This window comes from Vombatus ursinus, unplaced genomic scaffold (genome assembly GCF_900497805.2).
Source record: "Vombatus ursinus unplaced genomic scaffold, bare-nosed wombat genome assembly UNPS02014818.1, whole genome shotgun sequence".
In the NCBI taxonomy this organism is placed as follows: domain Eukaryota; kingdom Metazoa; phylum Chordata; class Mammalia; order Diprotodontia; family Vombatidae; genus Vombatus; species Vombatus ursinus.
In genome coordinates, this window is record NW_020954596.1 from 26381960 (window position 1) to 26402309 (window position 20350).

At 39.7% G+C, this 20350-nt stretch overlaps 1 protein-coding gene across 1 annotated transcript; it reads left to right on the plus strand.

Annotated features, from left to right (window-relative positions):
- CLRN2 (clarin 2) lies at positions 1-19883 on the plus strand. The gene is made up of 3 exons (XM_027836471.1): positions 1-326; positions 13834-14013; positions 16697-19883. Exons 1-3 carry the CDS (start codon positions 74-76, stop codon positions 16960-16962), a joined length of 699 nt encoding a protein of 232 aa, XP_027692272.1. The 5' UTR covers positions 1-73; the 3' UTR covers positions 16963-19883.
- Positions 19884-20350: the final 467 nt, after the last annotated feature.

Below are 20350 nucleotides of genomic sequence, written 5' to 3' on the forward strand. Positions count from 1 at the left end.
CGGCACCCAAGGAATGCCGCTGTCCCTTGCTGCTGCCGCGTGGCCTCGGGGATGATTTCCTCAAACCACTAGGATGCCTGGATGTTTTAAGAAGACGTGGTTCGGCTTGGCCTCGCTGCTGAGCTTCTCATCCTTCTTGTTGATCATCATTGCCGTGGCAGTCCCCAAGTGGACGAGTGGGAAGATCCTCTGTCAGACCGGAGTGGATCTGGTCAATGCCACAGATCCAGAGCTCGTTAAATTCATTGGAGACATTTACTACGGGCTCTTCCGGGGCTGCAAAGTGCGGCAATGTGGGCTGGGCGGCCGGCATTCCCGATTCACCAGTGAGTATCCAACGCTTCCCTGCGTGCAGTGGAAACTGGTTTAAAATCTTTTAAACTAGTAAGTTTGTCTCCTGAGGGAAGAAGTGTTTGCTGAGACGGCACCCAGTGGGCCAGACTGTGTGCTAAACTGTCAGTAATCAGCTGGTCAGTCAAATAAGCATTTATTAAGTGCTGACCATGCTCCTGGCACTATCTAAGAAAGCAATAGGGACACAAAGAAAAGCAAAAAATAGTCCCTGTTCTTCAAGGAGCTCCCAGTCTAATGGAGGAGACAACATGTAAACAACTATGTAGAGACAAGGTAAATATACAGGATAAATTGGAAATAATCAAGAGAGGAAAGGCACTAGCATTAAGGAGGATCAGGAAAGGCTTCTCCTAAAAGATGGGATTTTAGCTGAGACTTGAAGGAAGCCATGGTAGCCAGGAAGAAGAGATGAGTTCAGAGACAATTCCAGACTGGGAAATAGCCAATGAAAATTCCCATTGCTTTCCATGAGAACAAAGGCAGTATACTGTTATAAACCTCAAAGAGATGTGTTATTATTATTATTGTTATTATTATTATTATTAGTTGGAAGAACACTGGACTGTGACTCAGAAGTCCTCTGACACTGAATAGTTGTGTGGTTTTCAACAAGTCACTTCATCTGGTTGAGCCTCAGTTTCCCCATCTATAAAATGGGGATAATAATACTTGCTCTACCTACCTCATAAGGACTATTGTGAAGAAAGTGCTTTCCAATCTATAGTGATACATAAACATGCACTGTTGTTATTTAAGAATTTGCTGTTTGTTAATGTTATTTAAGAATTTGAGGTGGTAGAGAATTTTTTGAATTGAGATGTGGGTAAGTTTCTGTGACCACATTTAATGACAGTGACTTTCCAGGGATATATATGTATGAGAAGAGGCATATCTCTCACACACACGCACGCACGCACGCACATAGGAAAAAAGAGAGAGAGAGAGACAAGTTGGTTTAATGGAAAGAGGGCAAAGGACCTGCGTTTGAACCCTGCCTTTGTTTACTACCTATGTGAGTGACCTCATGCTTATTCCTTCTGTAAATATGAACAATTTTCTTCTCTGGGCCTCATTTTCCTCATCTGTGAAATGAAAAGAGGCATCATGGCTTTAGCAGATACCAGAGTGCTGGGCCTAGAGTCAGAAATACCTATATTCATATCTCACCTTTAACACTTGCTAACAGCATCATCTCCAATGAGTCCCTTAACATCTATATGCCTTATAGAATCAATCAATCCACAAACATTTATTATGCTCCCAGGACATTCCAGGTACTAGCTGTACTAGGCACTGAGGTTGAAAGTTAAAAAAAAAAATGGAAGTGCTTATTCTCAAGAAGCTAAATTCGAGGGGCAGCTAGGTGGCACAGTGGATAGAACACCGGCCCTGAAGTCAGGAGGACCTGAGTTCAAATGTGACCTCAGACCAAACACTGGTCACTTACTAGCTGTGTGACCCTGGGCAAGTCACTTAACCTCAATTGCAAAAAAAAAAAAAAAAAAAAGAGCTTAATTCTACTGGGGGATGAGGGTTCAGGGACATACTCTATTTGAATATAAGTTGATATTGCATATCTACAAAGTAAATACAAGGGGATTTCATTGGCTAGACACTAGAAGCTAGAAAGATCAGGAAGGGCTTCATGTAGGAAATGACCTTTAAGCTAGGCTTTGAAAGAAGCTAGTCAGTCTCAGAGGCAGAGGTGTGTAGGGAGTGCCTTCTAAGCATAGGTGACACAGCCTGGCCAAGACTCAGATAAGCAGAATGAATGCCACATTTGAGGAACAGTAAGATAAATATATAGATAAGTACGTAATCGTAAAATAAATACAAAATAGTAAGATAAACACACAGAGATAGGATACAGGATAGCACAGTGGAAGTCAGAGGACCTAGATTCTAATCCCATCTCTGAAACTACTTACTTGACCTTGGGGAAGTCACTTTGATTCTTGGGGCCTCAGTTTCCTTTAATGGAAAATTATGGTGTTGGATTAGCTAGCTTCAGAGTTCCCTTTAAGCTGTAGATCTGTGACTATTTTTTCAAAATAGCTGAGAAGGAAGATTATTCTAGACACGGGGGAACATCTTCTGCATGGGCAGTGGTTGGAACACTGTGTACAGGGACCAGTAATAAGGTCAGTGTGGCTGGAAGACAGAGTGTATGATGGACAGGAATGTGAGATCAATCTGGAAAGACATGAGAGTCAAGTTATGAAATCCTACAATCCTGTAAGAGACATAATAATAACAATAATAATAAAACTGACATTTATATCATGCTTTAAAGTTTGCAAAGTGCTCTACGTTCATTATTTCATTTGAGCCTCACAACACAGGGGATACAGGTGAACATGAGGTAAGGGTGGAGTATAGGCACATAGAAGGAAATAGATTGTGAAAAGAATTAAATTTGGAGTTTAAAGAGCTGGGCTTGAGTCTGACTCTACCACTTACTGAACCCATGTGACCTTGGGCAATTTGTTTAACCTCTTTGAGCCTCAATTTCCTCATCTGTAAAAATGAGGAGTTGGATTAAATGAACTCTATGATCCCTTCAAACTTTTGTGTAAAAAAGGTATGGTGCGCGCACATGCACACACACACACCCCTCCCATTCCACAAATACCCTTTTCCCTTCTTCCCCTAAATTGGCCAGAAATCAGCAGTGAAAGGGTTAGACCACAGGGTAGGGCTGGATAAATGTGTTACAAGGCTTTCAGAATGATTGATCATGTCTATAAGAGCAGCATCTGTCTATTTTTAAAACACAAGTAAAGGATACCAAAATTAAAATAGAAATCTAGAGGAGCTTACATTACTAACAAAAGAATGAAGGGGGCAGTCTTTACACTGTAGTGTGCCTGTCTTAAAATAATTAGATTAATGAAAGGGGAAGAAAAGAGTGGCCTACAGGAACCACCAACAAACATGTTTTTAATGCTAAAAACATCTCGGTTGGCCATATCGTGTCCTCTGACTTTCAGATTTATACCAGTCTCTTTTTTAAATTATTTTTTTTCTAGATTTAGAACTCGTTGACGATAAAAACAACCATAAAAATAGATATAATTTTAAGAGATGAAAAAACAAACTCCAAATATTCACAAATAATTACAAGAACATCAATGATCCCTTTTGATTTCTTCTTCTTTTTGTGTGTTTTTTTTTTCTGATTTTGTCAACATGATTTTTTTTAACAAAGGATCATCAGACATTCAGAATTGGAAAGCTCCTTGGAGGTCATCTAACCCAAACCACTCATTTTAATTCACCAATTGTTAAGTATTTATTAAGTTCATACTATATTCCAGGCACAAAAAAGAAACAAGAAAAAAACAGTCTCTATTCTTAAGGAATTTATTTTACTGAGAAAAGTTTGGCCCTGGAACAGTTTAAATAGGTCAACTAGGACCTCTAAACATCTATTCTCCTCCAATACAGTCAGTATATTTAAGGGAGATCTCTGATACAGTAGAAAGAGAATTGGCTCTAGAGTCTGAGGGCCTAGGTTCAACCCCCACCTTTGACACTTATTACTTGTGATTGTAGGAAATCACTTAACCTCACCTAGCCTCAGTTTTCCCAAGTGGAAAATAAGGAAGTTGAACTAAATGGTGGGTCCCTTCCAACTCTAAATCTGTAATCCTAGGGTGGTCCTGATTCTGCCATTTCCCCTCTACATGATTTCACATAAACCTTTCCATACTTCCTTACAGTCTTCCTATCTGTCATTTCTAGTAGTGTAAGACTCTTCAGAAAGAACTTCTCATTAAACGTGTAGCAAGACTGATATTTTTAATATAAGCAAAATGAATGCCAATGGATGTCAACAGTTTAGTTACTACTATGAAAAGAAAAAAAATTTTATCACTAGAGTTTTAATGGAATTTTAAGGAAAAAAATACTTCTTTAGATTAACAAAATTAACTCATGAATTTTATGGAATCAAGACTTTACAAATGTGGTTGTATCAATTAAATTCCATGAACTGCAAAAATAGCTTCATAAAGACAAAAATTCAATTATAAATACTTAACAAGGAATACTATGATTTTTGAAAATAGCACTTAATTAGGAAAGTCAACATATTCTTTGAAGCGTGTCTAAAGCATAAGGGTACTAGTAGAAACAGAACTGGATATGAAGTCAGAATTTGAACTCAGAGGACCCAAGTTGAAATCCCAGTTCTGCCATTTATATCTCTGTGATTACTAGTCAAGCATTCAGTTTCCTCATCTGGAAAATAGGAATCATTATATTTGTACCACCTACCTCATGGGGGGTTGTGAAGTTCAAATGAGATAATGAATCCTATCAGTCAGTCAGTCAACAAGCATTTATTAAGGACCCTGCTATGTGCCAGGCATCATGCTGATCACTACAACTATAAAAAGAGGCAAAAACATCCTTGTCCTCAAAATGGGGGAGAAAATATGTAAATAACTAGGTGCATACATGATATTTACAGTACAAATGGAAGGTGCTTCCTAAATCAAGACCTGTTTAGGTGACAACAAGGCTAAAGTCAGGAAGACCTGAGTTCCAGTTTGACCCCAGACATTTAATAGCTCTATGACCCTAGGCAAGTCACTTAAACTCTGCCTCAGTTTCCTCAACTATAAAGTGGGGATAATAAAAACACCTACCTCAAAGGGTTGTTGTGAGGATGAAATGAGATAATTTTTGTAAAGTGCTTAACACAGTGCCTGGTACATAATAGGTGCCCTATAAATGTTTATTCTCTTTATCCTTCCCCCCAAAACTATGAAGTGCTACATAAAGAGCTGGAGTTTCAGGGACAGCAATAGTGGTACAGAGGACAGCCTTCAGAAGGTTCAGCTAGGTCAGGAGAGGGGACAGCCTATCCCTCAGAGACACCTGCCCAAACTTCTATGGAAGTCAGAGGGGTAAAAAAGTGGGCTCCCAAAGAGCCCATGGCAAGGGGGCCTGGCAAAAAAAAATAGTAGTTGTGGGGCATAGCACAGGCTAGCTGAGGATCAAATTGTACCATGTGGTTGGGAAAGGAGAAGGAATGGTAGTCAGGCAACAAGAATTTCTGAATAATCACCAAGCATTTATTAAGCACCTACTACATGCCAAGCACTATGCTAAGAGCCTAGGAATACAAAGAAAGGCAAAAGACAGTCCCTGTCCTCAAGGTACTCACAGTCTAATAGGGGAGAGACATGCAAATAATTATCGTGAACCATGAACCCCAGGAACCCCAATTTGAAACAGTCTGCTCTAAGAAAGAGACAAATGAAATTAGAGTACGTGTGTCCACAGTTTAATTTCTCAAAGTGGCTTAACATGCATTGGGTGGGAGTTCAGTCCAAAACTAGGCCTCCCTAAGGGGGCCAGTCAGGACTGGCTCGGTTTGGGATTTTGGGGTACAGCATTATATGCCCTTCGAAGAGTAGATGTTCCCAATGGGGTGCCAATCAACCATGATTGGTTGACATAGTAGGAGGTGGGTGGGTTCCTTAGATCACTTAGTCCACAGGGGCCAATATCTCCTGCCATCAAAGAAAATGCCACCCCCAATCTTGGAAGTCTGTCTCCACCCAAACCTGAGTAGATAAAGTCAATTCAGGCCTGGGTTGGAGTTTGTCCAAGACATGAAGATTCAACGCAATTTCATTATCAGAGATATCCTTCTGAAGAATTTTGAAACAGAAGGCTGGCAGGGTGGAGCTCTGAGTCCCCAAGACACAGAATAGCAAGAGAAATAATTTTTCATATTATGTACAAACAAGATATATACAGGATAAAATCAAGATAATCTGTGGAGGAAACATACTAACATTAAGGGGGATTGGGAAAGGGTTCTCATAGAAGACAGGGTTTTAGCTGGGAGGTTCAGGTCCTCCTAAAATCATCAATTGCTGACTCTTTGGATAAGTATCCTTAAGTAACTATGAAAAAAGGATAGATATAGATAGATATATATGTGTATGTGTGTGTATATGCTTACTCTGTGCTATATATCTAAGCTATGTAAATACAAACCAGGTGGGATATGTGTGTATGTACATGTATATATAAGCATGCATATGCATGTATTCTTATATATGCATACACATTTATACACATATACATATACGTATATATTTATACATTATTTTATGTATGCATATGTGTATTTATATATATTTATATCTACACATGTGTGTGCATATTTGGAGAAGGAAATGGCAAACTGCTCCAGTATCCTTGCCAAGAAAAACCCAAATGGGGTCACGAAAAGTCAGATACAACTGAAACAATTAAATAACAGTAAATATGTGTGTATGTGTGTATGTATATATGTATGTATGTATGTGTGTATATCCTTCACTGACTTTAGCATAAGGTAATATTCAAATACTCAAATGGATCCATGATCTCATTGATGAGATTATTCCTTCCAACACCCCAGATCTCCAGCCATCCTTGCTCTTCCTGGGTATCTCTTGTCCTTGTCTTCCCACCAATATGTTGAGGATATTCCTCACTTTCTATTGAACATAACACGATGCCTTAGGCAATAGCAGTTCCAATTTGGGGCCGGCAAAGTGTGGGGTTGGGGTAGGAAGTGGTTGCTCCACCAAATACATGGACTTTATTCCTTCATTTTTCCACTATAGGACTAATATGACTGTTCTGTGAGTCTCTCCTGTAATAGAAAGCAAAGTAGCCTACCATCTCTGAGTCTGGAACACTCACTACAAGCAATCATACACTATGTATTTGTCCCTGAGGAAAGACCAGTGAGAAAGACAATAATCATCCCCCCAAACTAGCAGTACCTCTGAATGAATAAGAATAATAATAATAACAGTCTTGAGTGGAATGTTAGGAAAGAATTATTTGATTATCTCCTCATCTGGAGAAACTTCAGAATGAGGCAGATACCCATCTTTTCAAGGTGTTTTAGATACAGCTCCATTTGGAAGCCCTGGGCAGTTTCTTTCCTTTGCTGGCTTGCATCTGGGATGCAGTGACAGCCAGCTACACAGCCAGGTTCACAGACTTTGTCCAGCCACGGGTAGGTCTTCACTCGGCCTCTTGGAATTCCTGACTCCCTTCAAAAACCAGCTCAAGAAACATCTCCTACAAGAGGTTTTCCCTGATTCCCCTCCCCCAAATCATGACTGGTTTGTATTTTTACACAGCTTAGTTTTTGTATTTACTTATCTGCTTCCCCTAGTGGAGTATGGCCAAGGACAGTTTCATTTTTATCTTTGTTCTTCTAGGACCTAGCACCATGCTTGATGTGTAGTGAGCACTTAGTAAATACTTCTTGATGAGTTGGTTTGATAATTCCAGGACTATTTATTTATCCTAAGATCATTTCTTTAAACTAATGTAACTACCACTAGTCAGTGGGAAACAGGTTTGGCTGGGCAGCCAAACTTTACTCCTTCCCAACATCTACAAACATCAACATTTCAATATTAAAAGAACAACCCCCCACCTCCCCAAAAAAGACCCTAAGGATTGTATGTGAAAGGATCTTATCTAGTTGGGGATAGGAAGGAATTCAAAAATAGAACCAAGGAGCAGCTTTTATTCACTAGTGAGTAACTAAGGTCTAGCCATACATTGTCTTGTTTGGCATAGCTTATTTTGGGAGGAGATAGAAAAAGTAGGAGGAAGCCCACGGGTTTAATTGTTATCTCCACGAATATGACTCCAAGATCTATGAATCCAACTGTGGTCTTTCCCCTGGACTCGTGTCTTAAATCACCAAGGACTTGTTCATCTCTATCTGGATTCTCTGTAGGCATCTCAAACTCAACATATTCAAAACAGAGACACTCTTATCTCCCCAGTGCCAACCTTTCTCTAAACTTTCCTACTTCTGTTGAAGGAACCACACTATCCTTCTAATAAAGGTTTGACAAATTCAATTATCCCACTAGACCCTTCTCTTTCCGTCCCTCCTTCATGGCCAAGTTGCCAGATTGCTAAGCCTTATCAATTCTACCTCAATGTGTTTCTTGAATCTTTCCCCTTCACTTATAGAACCTTCCCATGAGTTCAGGCCCTCATTACCTCTCACCTGGACTATTATCACTTAACTTCTCTCAGTCTCAGTTTTCTCATCTGTAAAATGGAGATAATAGTAGTACCTACCTCATAGGGTTATTATGAGGATCAAAAGACATTATGAATAGCACTTTGCAAATCTTAAAGCTCTATATAAATGCTAGCAATTATTACAATTGCCTCCTAATTGTACTTCACTTCAGAGTGCAGAGGGACTATTTAATTCAGCCTCTGCTCAGTGCCAAGGCCAAGTCTGACCACATATTCTTCTGCTCCAGAAACTTCAGTGATTCTATATTGCTTCTAGGATGAATACAAACATGACATTTGAAGCCTTTCAAACTCTGGCTCCAACTTCCCTTCCCAGGTTTATTACACATTACCCCCCCTTCATGCCCTGTGTTTCAGTCCATCTGGCCTGCTTGCCCTTCCCCAAACTTGTCACTCCATTTCCTTGTGTCTTTTCACAAGCTGCCCCTCCTGCCTGAAAGCTACTCCTTCTTTACCTCCACTGAATCCCTAGCTTCCTTTAGCTGACTTCCTCTCTTATGGGAAGTATTTTCTGATTCTCTTGGTTGTTAATAGGGTCTCTCATCAAGTCATTTTCTATGTGTTCATTTGTTTATTCTTTTTATCTCAACAGAAGAATGATTCTTGAGAGCAGGGACTTTTTTTTTTTGGTCTAGGGCTTTGCACATAGTCGGAGCTTAATGAATGCTTGTTGCATTGGATTGGAGGATTCTCTGTTTCTTCCAGAACCTTTCTAGTGATATCTTTGGATATGAGATTTCAGGTAGTATCCACTAGCACACTCAACTTGTGTATTTTCAGCTTTTGGAAGGCTCCTCTCTTCCCTCCTCGTCCTCCCTTCCCTTTCCCCATGCACTTACTCTGTCCTCCAGACATTCTTTCCTCCCACTGGCTCATTCTGCTTTGCAAAATTCCACAGACACTCACACACCTAGGGATCATAGGATCATTTACTCCAACCCCCTAATTTTACAGATTTGGAAACTGAGGCCCAGAGAAAAGAAGGCCAAGCTCACACATGTAGTAAGTAGCAGAGTGGGGTTTGAGACCAGCTTTTCTTTTTAACTGTAGACAGATCTAGTGCCTACCACACCCCACTTCTCTAATAAGCAAGTCTGGATTTTTCCTAGATAATGTGGGTACCTGTGAGTCCTCGAAGCCTCCCATCATACCTGTTAGCCTTTTGCCATTATTCTCAAACTCTAATACAGGGGTGGGGAACCTTCGACCTTGAGGCCACATGTGGCCCTTTAGGTCCTCAAGTGTGGCCCTTTGACAGAATCTAAACTTTAAAGGCCACATTTGAGGACCTAGAGGGCCACATGTAGTCTCAAGACTGTAGGTTCTCCCTTCTGCTCTAATACCTTCACAGGGAGTCAGTGTCAGTGGTGTGTAATGGAAACATTCAGTGTGGGGAATTTGGAGTCAGAGGACTTGAGTTTGAAACCCAGATCTGCTCTTTATTATCTATGTGCCCTTGGACAAGTCACTGCCATTCTCTTAGACTCCATTTCCTAATTTTTTTAATGAAAATGTGGGACTAGATAATTCCTAAAGGCCCTTTCGCTTCTAAATTTTATTAAACAATAAAATGAGACTAGCCAGATAAATTAGTGGAAATAGTTAAAGGACAAGTAGAGTTGTTTGTGTTTGAAAAAAAAACATATGTCAATCATGTATAGTGGATATGGTATTTCTTGCCTTCTCAATGGGAGGGGGAGAAGTGGAGGGAGGGAGAGAATTTGTAACTAGATAGATAGACAAACAGACAGACAGACAGACATAGATAGATGGTTGGTTGCTGTCCTTCATTCTTGAAGAGGACCAAAATGACATCACTATGCTAATGTCAAGTTACAGTGTGTCTGACTGTTGCTGATCAAACCGATATGAGCTCAGAAAGCTCTACCACAGGTTGGGCACAAACAGCCCACGTATACATTTGGGGTAGATTCTCTAATTTTGTCCATCCCATTGGATGGATGGATGGATGGATGAATAAAATACTTAATAGGACTTTAGGTCCTTGAGCAGGGGAGGGACATGAATAAAAATTGTTTGACGAAGATTATCCTAGCAGTTGTGTTTTAGATGGAGAAAATTACAAGCCAGTTCAGTGTACTATAAAGAATATGGGTTTTGGAACTGGGTAATATAGGTTTGAATCACGTAACTGTTTATGTAACTTTGGTAAGTTACTATTAACTCTCTGGACCTCAGTTTCCTCATCTATAAGACAAGTGAATTGGACTAGATAATCTCTAAGGTTCCTTCCAGCTTGAAATCCTCTGATCTTATATTATGGAGGTAGGACAACCAACCAGACAGCTGAGGCACAACCAACAGTACAAAATGTTTGTTGGACTAAATTGAATTGAATGAGGGGTAGCAGTTGAGGGGATGAACAGCAAGAACTCTAAAAGACATCACAAAGAAATGAGAGCAAAGGAGGAGAGGCAACGGATCCCAAATTGAAGGAGTGAAAACTGGGAAAGAGTGACTCAAGGGAAAGACATTTTCTAGGATTAAATTTCAGATGTCATCTGAAATTGTAAGTAAATCTCCATGTAAGGGGAGATCTCCTAGAGATAACTGGAAATAAAGGGCTCAAAAGAAAACAAGGTCAGTACTACCTATGTATGTTTGAGAGTCATCTGCATAGAGATGGTTGAAAACGCAAAGGGATGGACTCCCTTAAGGAAGGATGTAGAGTGAGAAGAGCAGAGGATTTAGGAGTGAACCTTAGAGTCCCTTGACATTTATTCCACAAGGAAAAAATTAGCCCAGAAAAGAAACAGGGAGAGAATCGTCAGAGAGATAACAACAGATTGAAGATTACATAGTGTCATGGAAGGCAGCAATGGAAAAAAGAGGGTTAAGTCAACAGTGTCAGATGAAGCTGAGATATACGGAAGGATGAGTACAAAGAAGGGACCACTCGTTTTAACCAAAGAGAAACCAGGGACAAAACAAAAGAAACTGGTTTTAGTACAGTGGCCTATGGTGCAGGTATCAAAGTCTGCTATTTAATTGAAGTAGAAGGTAATGATACTGATAATAATTTTGTCCACCTGGGCAAGTCTATAGAACTTTGAATATAAAGGAATAATAAGTAGGATAGTGACTTTTCCCAGGATCCTTTCTACCTGAACCCCATCAAAAAAAATGAAAACAAAATAACAATAATGATAAATATGAATGACATCTATATAGCACTTTAGATTCCTGTTAGTTTCCTACAAATTCACACTTCCTATCATGACTGTTTGGGTGAAAACAGTGACTTCCACTCAGCTATCTCATAGCTTTAGTCCACCGTATTCTAAAAATATATAGGCCAAAAAGAAAACTCTAAAAGATATGAAGAAAAAAATTGAAACTACCACAAAACTTGACTCAAACTATTACTTTACATCTATGTAGCTACATTAGTAGTTTTCTGGATCTCAAGAAATGGAAACATGGTCATATCCACCTCAGATCTTACTACAGGCTTTGTTAATGACATAGAATCCATTCGTGGTGCACATGGTGAGTATGTCCTGTAGGCATGCTATGCTTTCCCTTCATTGCTGCTGTTGGGTTCCAGGGTTCCAGTCTTGTTCTTGTTAGGAGAAACCCAAGAAATTGGCTCTGTCCAGAACTATAAACACATTCAATGGCCTGAGGGGGTTAGGGTCTCTGGGGGCTTTTATACTAAGGCAGACAAAAGTTAGCTTGAGCTTTTTACAAAGGCACTAATCTTGGATAAGCAGACCCTGGGCACTCTTAAATACACAAATAATAAAATAGGTCGGATTAGAATAAACTCTGTTGTTGACAGAATTCCTTTGGTGACAAGGACTACACTCATGGATTCATTAGTCATTTTAGCTGTTTCTGTCCATCTGTCTTCTTTCCTTAGGAGAAGGCATCCAGTCTGGCTAGACTGCATCAGTTACTATTCTAATCTGTACTGGGAGAACATGGCACCAATTATGATATCTAGGGGACTGATGCAGAACAAGTTATAGAGCATTATGTTTGAGACGGGCATCAAAACTGGATGGGAGAGCAAAGGAACAATTAAGTATGGTTCCAGAGCTCAAAACTAGGTAGGCAAACAAGGGTGCACCAAAGTAAGGCTTGGGATAAAAGCTACATCTCTCCCCTCATCCCCCATAATGGGTGTGGGGACCAATAACTATGCACCCGGCCCTGCTGTGGCTGAAATTGTCCTTCCTTCAACATCTGGGGAAGTTGGAGCCAGGTACATCCACTTCCCCTAGCCCTGCCACGGGCCCAGAATACAGACCCTCCCTCCAAAACTGAGACCAAAGCATCCACAGGGGCATGGTGGTGGAACAGGATGTGTAGTCTCCAGGGCAGTTTATTCTAATTACCTGTGAAAGGGGCGGGGCTCAGTGGGGAGGAAGTAGCATGTTGTTGCCCCACCGCCAGATGTTAGGTTCAAATGTGGAGCCGCGTCTGTGCTGGCCCAGGAGAAGGTCAGGACTCCTCCAGCGCTGAAAGGAAGTTCAGAGCCTTGGGGTGGCAATCAAGGACAACTGTCCTCAGTAGCTTACTTTCTCCCTTTTCAGAACAGTGGCAGCTTGGTACCATTCAATTAGCTTTGAAAGCTCCTCTGACATAACCTCTCTCCCGACCTACCCCACCAGATCCTTCAGCTCCTCCTCTGATGGTGCTTTTTGTGCCTCTGGCCCCAGGTACAAAAATTCCTAGTTAAGGCAGGATTATAACTATGCAGGAAGCATTTCGTGACGTCCTGCTGGAGTAACAATGGAATGCATCGAAGCGGAAAGCACACAGGGTTGGGAGTCAAAAGGCCCAAGTCAGCTCCATGCTACCTATATGACCCCATACAAGTCAGGTTACCTCTCTAGGAATCTGTTTCCTCATCTACAAAATGAGGGACTTGGCCTAGATGATGTTCCAAGTCCTTTAAATCCTACAATACCTATATTTCAGGTTGCTCAATGCCCATAGGCAATACCACCCTAGCCCTCATGCCAGCCCTCCTTTGAAAAAGAACAGTGTAAGAGGAGAAAGGAGTGGTATCAATCAGCATTCAGGAAAGATAACTGGATCAAAAGGTCAAGTCAATTTAGATTGCCACCTGTGATCATTTGTTTTTCAGCTGTTTGTGCACAATATTAATGCCTAAAGACTGGAGTCTAAAGGTTCTGGCCTCCCAATAAGCAGCAATACATCCACGTATCAAGAACAGGAAAAGATGAATGTTTTTCCTAGAAAGGTGCCTGCTTGCTTCGGCCCCGCCCTAATTCATTACTGCATTCATAATAAATGTCACTTGTGCTTTACAAAGAAACAACCAAAATACCATACGCCCATAAATATAGCACTTTAATACCCTTTAATGAAATACAACAATGATTATTTCTTTCTCCCCAGTCTTTCCTCACATGGTGAAACAGCTGAACACTGGCCTTCATGTCATGATTTTAATCTTCCTTTTTGTGGCCATGGCCTTGGCTCTAGTCAGTATGGGGTTTGCAATCCTCAATATGACCAAGGTCCCGTATCGTGCAGTAAATGGCCCTGCTGGTATATGTCTGTGGAACGTACTTGCAGGTAAGGCATATTCTTAAGTTGCTTCAGGTCTATCGTCAAACTGTGCTGGAAATACAGTTAAATTGATTGTAAGAAGGTAATGCCTTGCTATTTCTTCATTTCTCTCTAATTTTATTTTTTTCAAATTCTGCCTTCTTTCTCTCCTTCCCTTCCTTTTCCCCATCTTCTTCCAACCTCCCCCCTTTTCTGGATTGAGAAGCAAGAAAAATAAAATACCTGTTTCAAATATGTATAGTTAAGCAAAACAAATTCCTGCAATGACCATGAAATACACAAATATAAATATATGTGTGATAAATATATCATATGTAGTATTTACACACATATTTATATAAACATCATGTTCATATGTCATATATACACATGTGTGTTTATCTCAATCTACACTCTGAGTCCAGCATTTCTCTATCAGGAGGTGGACAGCAAGTTTTATCACAAATCCGCTAGAATCACAGTTGATCATTGCACTGTGTTCCTAAGTCTTTCAAAGTTGTTTGTCTTTACAATATTATGGTAACTGTATAAATTGTTTTACCATTTAAGATCAGTTTCTGATTTTCTGTAGGTTTATCCATTGAAATCTATTTTTCATGGTTGTAAGTTACTCAGGCTATTATAATAATCTATTTTTGTGTACTCAAAAATATATACATGGTTATTTGGGTTCATGAGTGATTCAGGACATGAGACAGAGGGATGGGGAGGAAGAGAAGCCAAGAGAAAATGATGCTGAAAGAGCTGGGACTAAGGAGAAGAGAGGAAATGGGGAGAGGAGGAGGGGAGGGAGGCATCAGGCTGGAAGCATGATGAAGGATTTGTGGATGGAGCTCGGTAGCTGAAGGCTCAATAGCAACATCTAACAAAGATGATAAGAGAAAGCAGGTGGCTTCCCTACCAGAGTGTAAGCTCCTTGTAGGGACTGTTTCATTTTTTTGTGCTTGTATCCCCAGTGCCTACCACAATTGATTAATTAATTGATTGTGGTAAGAGTGCTGACCACCAAAAGTCAAGTCCGTTTAGGAATGGGGAAAAAATTGTTACCATTGAACTTGAAAATCTTGGAAGCTTTCCAGTAAGCATACCACAAGACTGTTTCTACAGAATAGGGCATATCCCTGACCTCCCCCGAGCTGATTCTTTTCATCAACCCAACCTAAACCATTTTTGATCAGTTCACAGTAACTAGCCTAACTTCATCCCCCTACTCCAAGGACTGCCAATGGTGGGGTCGGGAGGGGGTGCAGTCCAAAATCAGATGGGTACCTGAAGTCGGTGGTGAGAAGCAGAACGGGCAGAGGCTGCAGGACAGAGTAGAAAGAGAATGGGATTTGGCATTAGAGGCCAGTGGTTTGCACCCCAGCCTCTGTCCCTCTCTAATCCTTATTTTTTCTTATCTGTAGGATGAGGGAGTAGGACCTCTAAGGTCCGTTCCTGCTCTCCATCCTGCGATAGGATCCCAAGGTCAAAACTATAACTCTGAGGTAGCCAGAGGAAGGGAGGTATATGGTATCTCTCTTCTTTCCTTTCTCTTTGTACTTGTTTGCTACTCTTATCTCCTCTCCTTACCCTTTATCTATGGAAAAAGCTAATCAGGGCTAAATAAGGAGGTGATAAGCCCTGTGCCAAATAAATAAGTGGAAATGCAGGCTGAAAAGACATCCAGAGACAGCTAGAAGGAGTCACCATATAGTTGGAAATTCTCTTTGAACCCAGTCTCTCTTCCATGAGGCCCATGGGAACATCCTCAGGTGTTTAAAGATTTGTAGTTTCTTTATTCAGTTAAGTTTTTAATATGAGTGTTCCCATAGTACAGTACTGTACTCTTCCAGCTCTAAGTCTACAAACCCTATGAATAGGCATAAAGAATTAAAAGTTCCCTCTGGTAGCATGTAAGGGGGAAGGGAAGTTCTATCTCATTTATTCTTATAAGTCACTAAATATAAATCATCAACAAAATATAGCAAAATTTGGTCTTACACTTATTTGTACACTTGTGTCCCCATCAGATTCTAAATTCCTAGAACTCCGGGCCTGCATCTAACTTTATCCTATGATTTATGTTCTGTGGTGAGCAAGTTGTGTCTGATTCCATTCTTCCAGCTATTTGTTACTTGTATCTCCTCCAGCACAGCGCCGTGCTCTTAAAAGATGCTTGAGAATTATTTACTAAATTGAATTGGATCCCATGAATTTGGGATTGGGGATACATCAGAAGAGACTAGGCTGAAATTCCAACTAATGATGTAATTAAAAATGCAGGAAGGTTACTCTATTGACAAGAATGAGCCATTTCCAAATACTTTACAAGCAACCATTTCAAACAACTAATGAATTACTTATAACAGATTCTTATCTGTCTTTTGGAGTAGATTCAATATAACTTCTACGTTAATAGTACTTCACTAGCCCAGCTAAAGGTATTTCAAAATAATAAGACTGCATTTCTTCAAAAAAAATTCCTAATTCAGATTGGATTCACTCCTCCTTAGCCTGGATCAGAGTGGTTTTGCTGCATGACTCCCACATAGATTGAAAATGAACAGTGTTTAATATGGGGCTTTCAAAGGTTTGATTCAGGCTATATAAAATTTGGTTCAATCCTTATCAAGATGCTACAATTTAAACAAGGTATTATGAAGTCTTTAATTGCCAACATGAATTTTGAATCTCTCTTTGGTTGTAGGTAGTGTCGTTGCTTTGGCCATTGGGAGCTTCATGGCGGCTGTGAAATTCCATGACCTCACAGACAGAATTGCCAATTTTCAGGAAAAGATATTTCAGTTTGTCGTCTTGGAGGAACAGTACGAAGAGTCTTTCTGGATCTGTGTGGCAAGTGCTACTGCTCATGCGGCAAATTTGCTGGTGGTAGCCATCAGTCAGATTCCCCTTCCTGAGATAAAGACCAAAATAGAAGAAGCAACTGTGACGGCAGAGGATATCTTGTATTAATTGCCTCCCCTCACAGTACCCTCTTCCTAAAAAGTGTTCTGTGAAATTAAGTAAGGCATAATTTTGGAGGTTCTCATGCTTCTGATCTGCATGCAGACCTTTCATCATTAATGCTTTGGCCACTAATTAATTCGCAGTGATTTTATAGATTCTATAAAAGTCAATGGAAACTGTCAGGAATTATAACCAGGGACTGTAAATTGTATGCTGCATGAACCTCATTGCCTGAAAAAGGAATTAATGATGTAATCAAAGATGTGCAATAATGGCATTTTCTCTAGAGACCGTCATCCTAGGAAATGTGTGGACATAGGAAAGTCAAGCTATCCTCAGACTGATTTTGCTATATTCTTTTAAGGGAAACAGAAAGGAACATGGTGGTGGGGATGCTAGCATTCCATTGGTTAACAAATGTCTATTGAATGAAATAGATTCATTCTTGTTGTGTAAATAGGCCTGTAAATTGAATTACTCACCATAGAAATCCTGGAGAGACTTGTTTGCAAAGTGAAGCATTTTCTCAGGATCTGTTGGGTAGGCACAGATGTTTATAGCAAAGTTTTCCTACATTGTCCACACCTATATTAATCAACCCAGATGTGAAGAAGCATTTTCCACTTTTGACTTCATGCCAAGTAAAATATAACACTGCTCTCCTCTCAACCACAAACAAGCACATAAATTCCATATTTTATTCAAGTCTAGCTCTGTGTTCAACAAGGCAGGAAACACCCCAGGAGGAAATTCACTGCCCAGAATGCAGACCAGCAATTCATCTGCAACTTATACCAAAGTCTTAGCAGCCTAAGAGCACTGAGCAGTCCATTAGTTTGCCCAAGGTCACACAACTAGCATGTGTCCAAGATAGGACTTGAACTCAGGTCTTCTTGATTCCAAGGTCACCTGTCTACAACACTACTCTACCCCTAGAAGCTCCATCTCACTTGAAAAATAGCAGTTTGAGCTTAATGCAATGCCTCAATATACCTGTGCAGGATTTCCTCTGCTCTGCTGAGTTGGAGTGAATGTCAGAGGAAAGAGCCCTGGATTCAGAGACAGGAGTTCTGAGTTCAAAAGCTAAACTCTGCCACTAATTGGCTACATGAGAGACCACTCTCATAATTTCTCTGAGCCTCAGTTTCTTTATCTGTAAAATGGGAATAAGAATTGCTGCCCGTCTCCTAGGTTTGTTGTGATGGTCAAATGAGATATTGTAAATAAAGGATCTTTGTGACTTTAAGGACAATCCAAACCAAGCTGTTGCTGTTTTTTTCCCCTCCCCACAGATGTCCCACAGAAAGCATAACTTTAGTGCTTGGAAGTAGCATATATTTCAGTGAACCTGTCTCCCTGGCTCAGAGATGACAATGATGAATCATGTTATATTTGTGGTTTGTCCAGCTCTTATGGCTTCACAAAATCAATTCTAAGCTGTCTGCTAATGTAAGGAACATTACCACAGATCATTCAGAACAATAACAAACTCTCAAAACACTTCTATTTTTTTTTTAACAGCAGATCAGCCTTTTCAACCCTGTTTTGCTTAGGCCAATGTAAAAATTAATTTGTGTTCCCAACATACAGAACATCCTCACGTTTATCTGGCACTTCAGTGCTTACAAAGACCTCCTCCTCACAACATCCCTGTGAGATAGTCTGTGCAAGTATTATTATACCCATTTTACAGATGAGGATACTAAAGCTCAGAGGGGCAAAATGACTTATCTGTGGCACTAAGGGACTTCTCTACCTAGATATTGTTGTGTCTTGGGGGCTGAGAAGATTGTGTGGGAGTGGTTAGGGTTGGCTAGTGTACTAGAAGTTGAAACATGACTTGGTTCCTTATGACCTGTATGCCCTTGGGCAGGTCTTTTGCTCATCTGCAAAAAGTGAGAGTTGTACTAGATGATCTCTAAGGTTCCTTCCAGTTCTAAATTTTAAAAAAAAGACCATCTCTGATATTGGGGAAAAAAATAATTGAAAGGTAAGGCATTCCAATATGTCCTCTACATATTCAGTGATGGTTCATAGGATAAAATGGAGCCACATGTAACCAGAGTAGGTGAAGAACGCTCAGATCCGCCATGTTTTCAAGGATCTAGAATATTTTGGCTCTCCTACGAACAAATCTTTGATGATCAAAGGATATTTAGAAACAGACAAATTAACGTCTTTAATATTTTATTATATTTACATAAAAGAATTTACACAAGAAGAAAACACTAATCATATTCCTATTTTCTGATTAATGTGGTCATGATAATGTTAATATTTATTTTAAGGTTATTAACATGCATATAAATTGTTATTGCCAATATTAATTGCACTGAGTTATACCAAAGCTAATGAGATTGAGTATATTAATTTTTAAAAATATAATGTTAGTGAAACAAATTCTTCATCTATGTTGTTAGTGAAAATAAGAGAGTATTTTAGTTCATGAAAATGTGTATAATAAAAGGAAGATTAATTACCAAAATCAATTTTTAAATGCACAGAAGAGAACAGAACAGAGCCCAGAAAGAGTCACAGACAAATAGGACAGCTTTGAAAGTTATATGTTGAATTTATTATATATTTAAAAGTTAATGTAAACTTATGAGCTTATCATTGGCATGTTGCTACTTGGTGTATGTAGTAGAGATCGGCAATTTCATATAAATATGTATGCATACATATATGTATATATAAAATCTTTTTCTGTTTTTTGAACATGGAAATGTTCATTTTGTTGTGTTTATCAAGTTCAGAATAACAACAACAACAAAAAGCAGTTCCTGCAAAGTACATCAAATATAAATATACCTGCTTTCTTCCCAGTTACAAGTTGTATTCTTTGAAAATTTGAGTAACATAGACATTGTAACAGGTACACAGACTACATGCAGTCACAGAATATAAAACGTCCATGGATCATATTATTACATACAAACCTGGATTCAAATTCTGGCTTTTCCATTTACTACCTGTGTGACCTCAGGCAAATCCCCTAACCTCTCTGGGCCTTAATCTCCACATCTGTAAAATAAAGGCGTTAGAAGTAGATTACTTCAGGGGCAGCTAGGTGGCGCAGTGGATAGAGCACCAGCACTGAAGTCAGGAGGACTTGAGTTCAAATCTGGCCTCAGACCAAACACTTGACACTAACTAGCTGTGTGACCCTGGGCAAGTCACTTAACCCCAATTGCCTACAAATTAAAAAAAAAATAAAAAGAAAGAAGATTATTTCAAAGGTCCTTTCTGTTTCTAGATCTATGATCTTCTGATCCTACAATAGAGCTACATACAGTTGGCCTTACCTAAATTCTAATTGCGAACTTTATATAGTACTTTAAGGTGTGCAAATAACTTTTTTTTTTGCTTAGCACAATGCCTAGCACATAGAAAG

What these genes read in the sequence shown, in the direction of transcription:
- CLRN2 (XM_027836471.1), top strand. Translation starts at nt 74, where the DNA reads ATGCCTGGATGTTTTAAGAAGACGTGGTTCGGCTTGGCCTCGCTGCTG. An exon ending in CCGGCATTCCCGATTCACCA is followed by an intron (nt 327 to 13,833) that starts GTGAGTATCCAA and finishes CTTTCTCCCCAG; the next exon opens with TCTTTCCTCACATGGTGAAA. An exon ending in TCTGTGGAACGTACTTGCAG is followed by an intron (nt 14,014 to 16,696) that starts GTAAGGCATATT and finishes CTTTGGTTGTAG; the next exon opens with GTAGTGTCGTTGCTTTGGCC.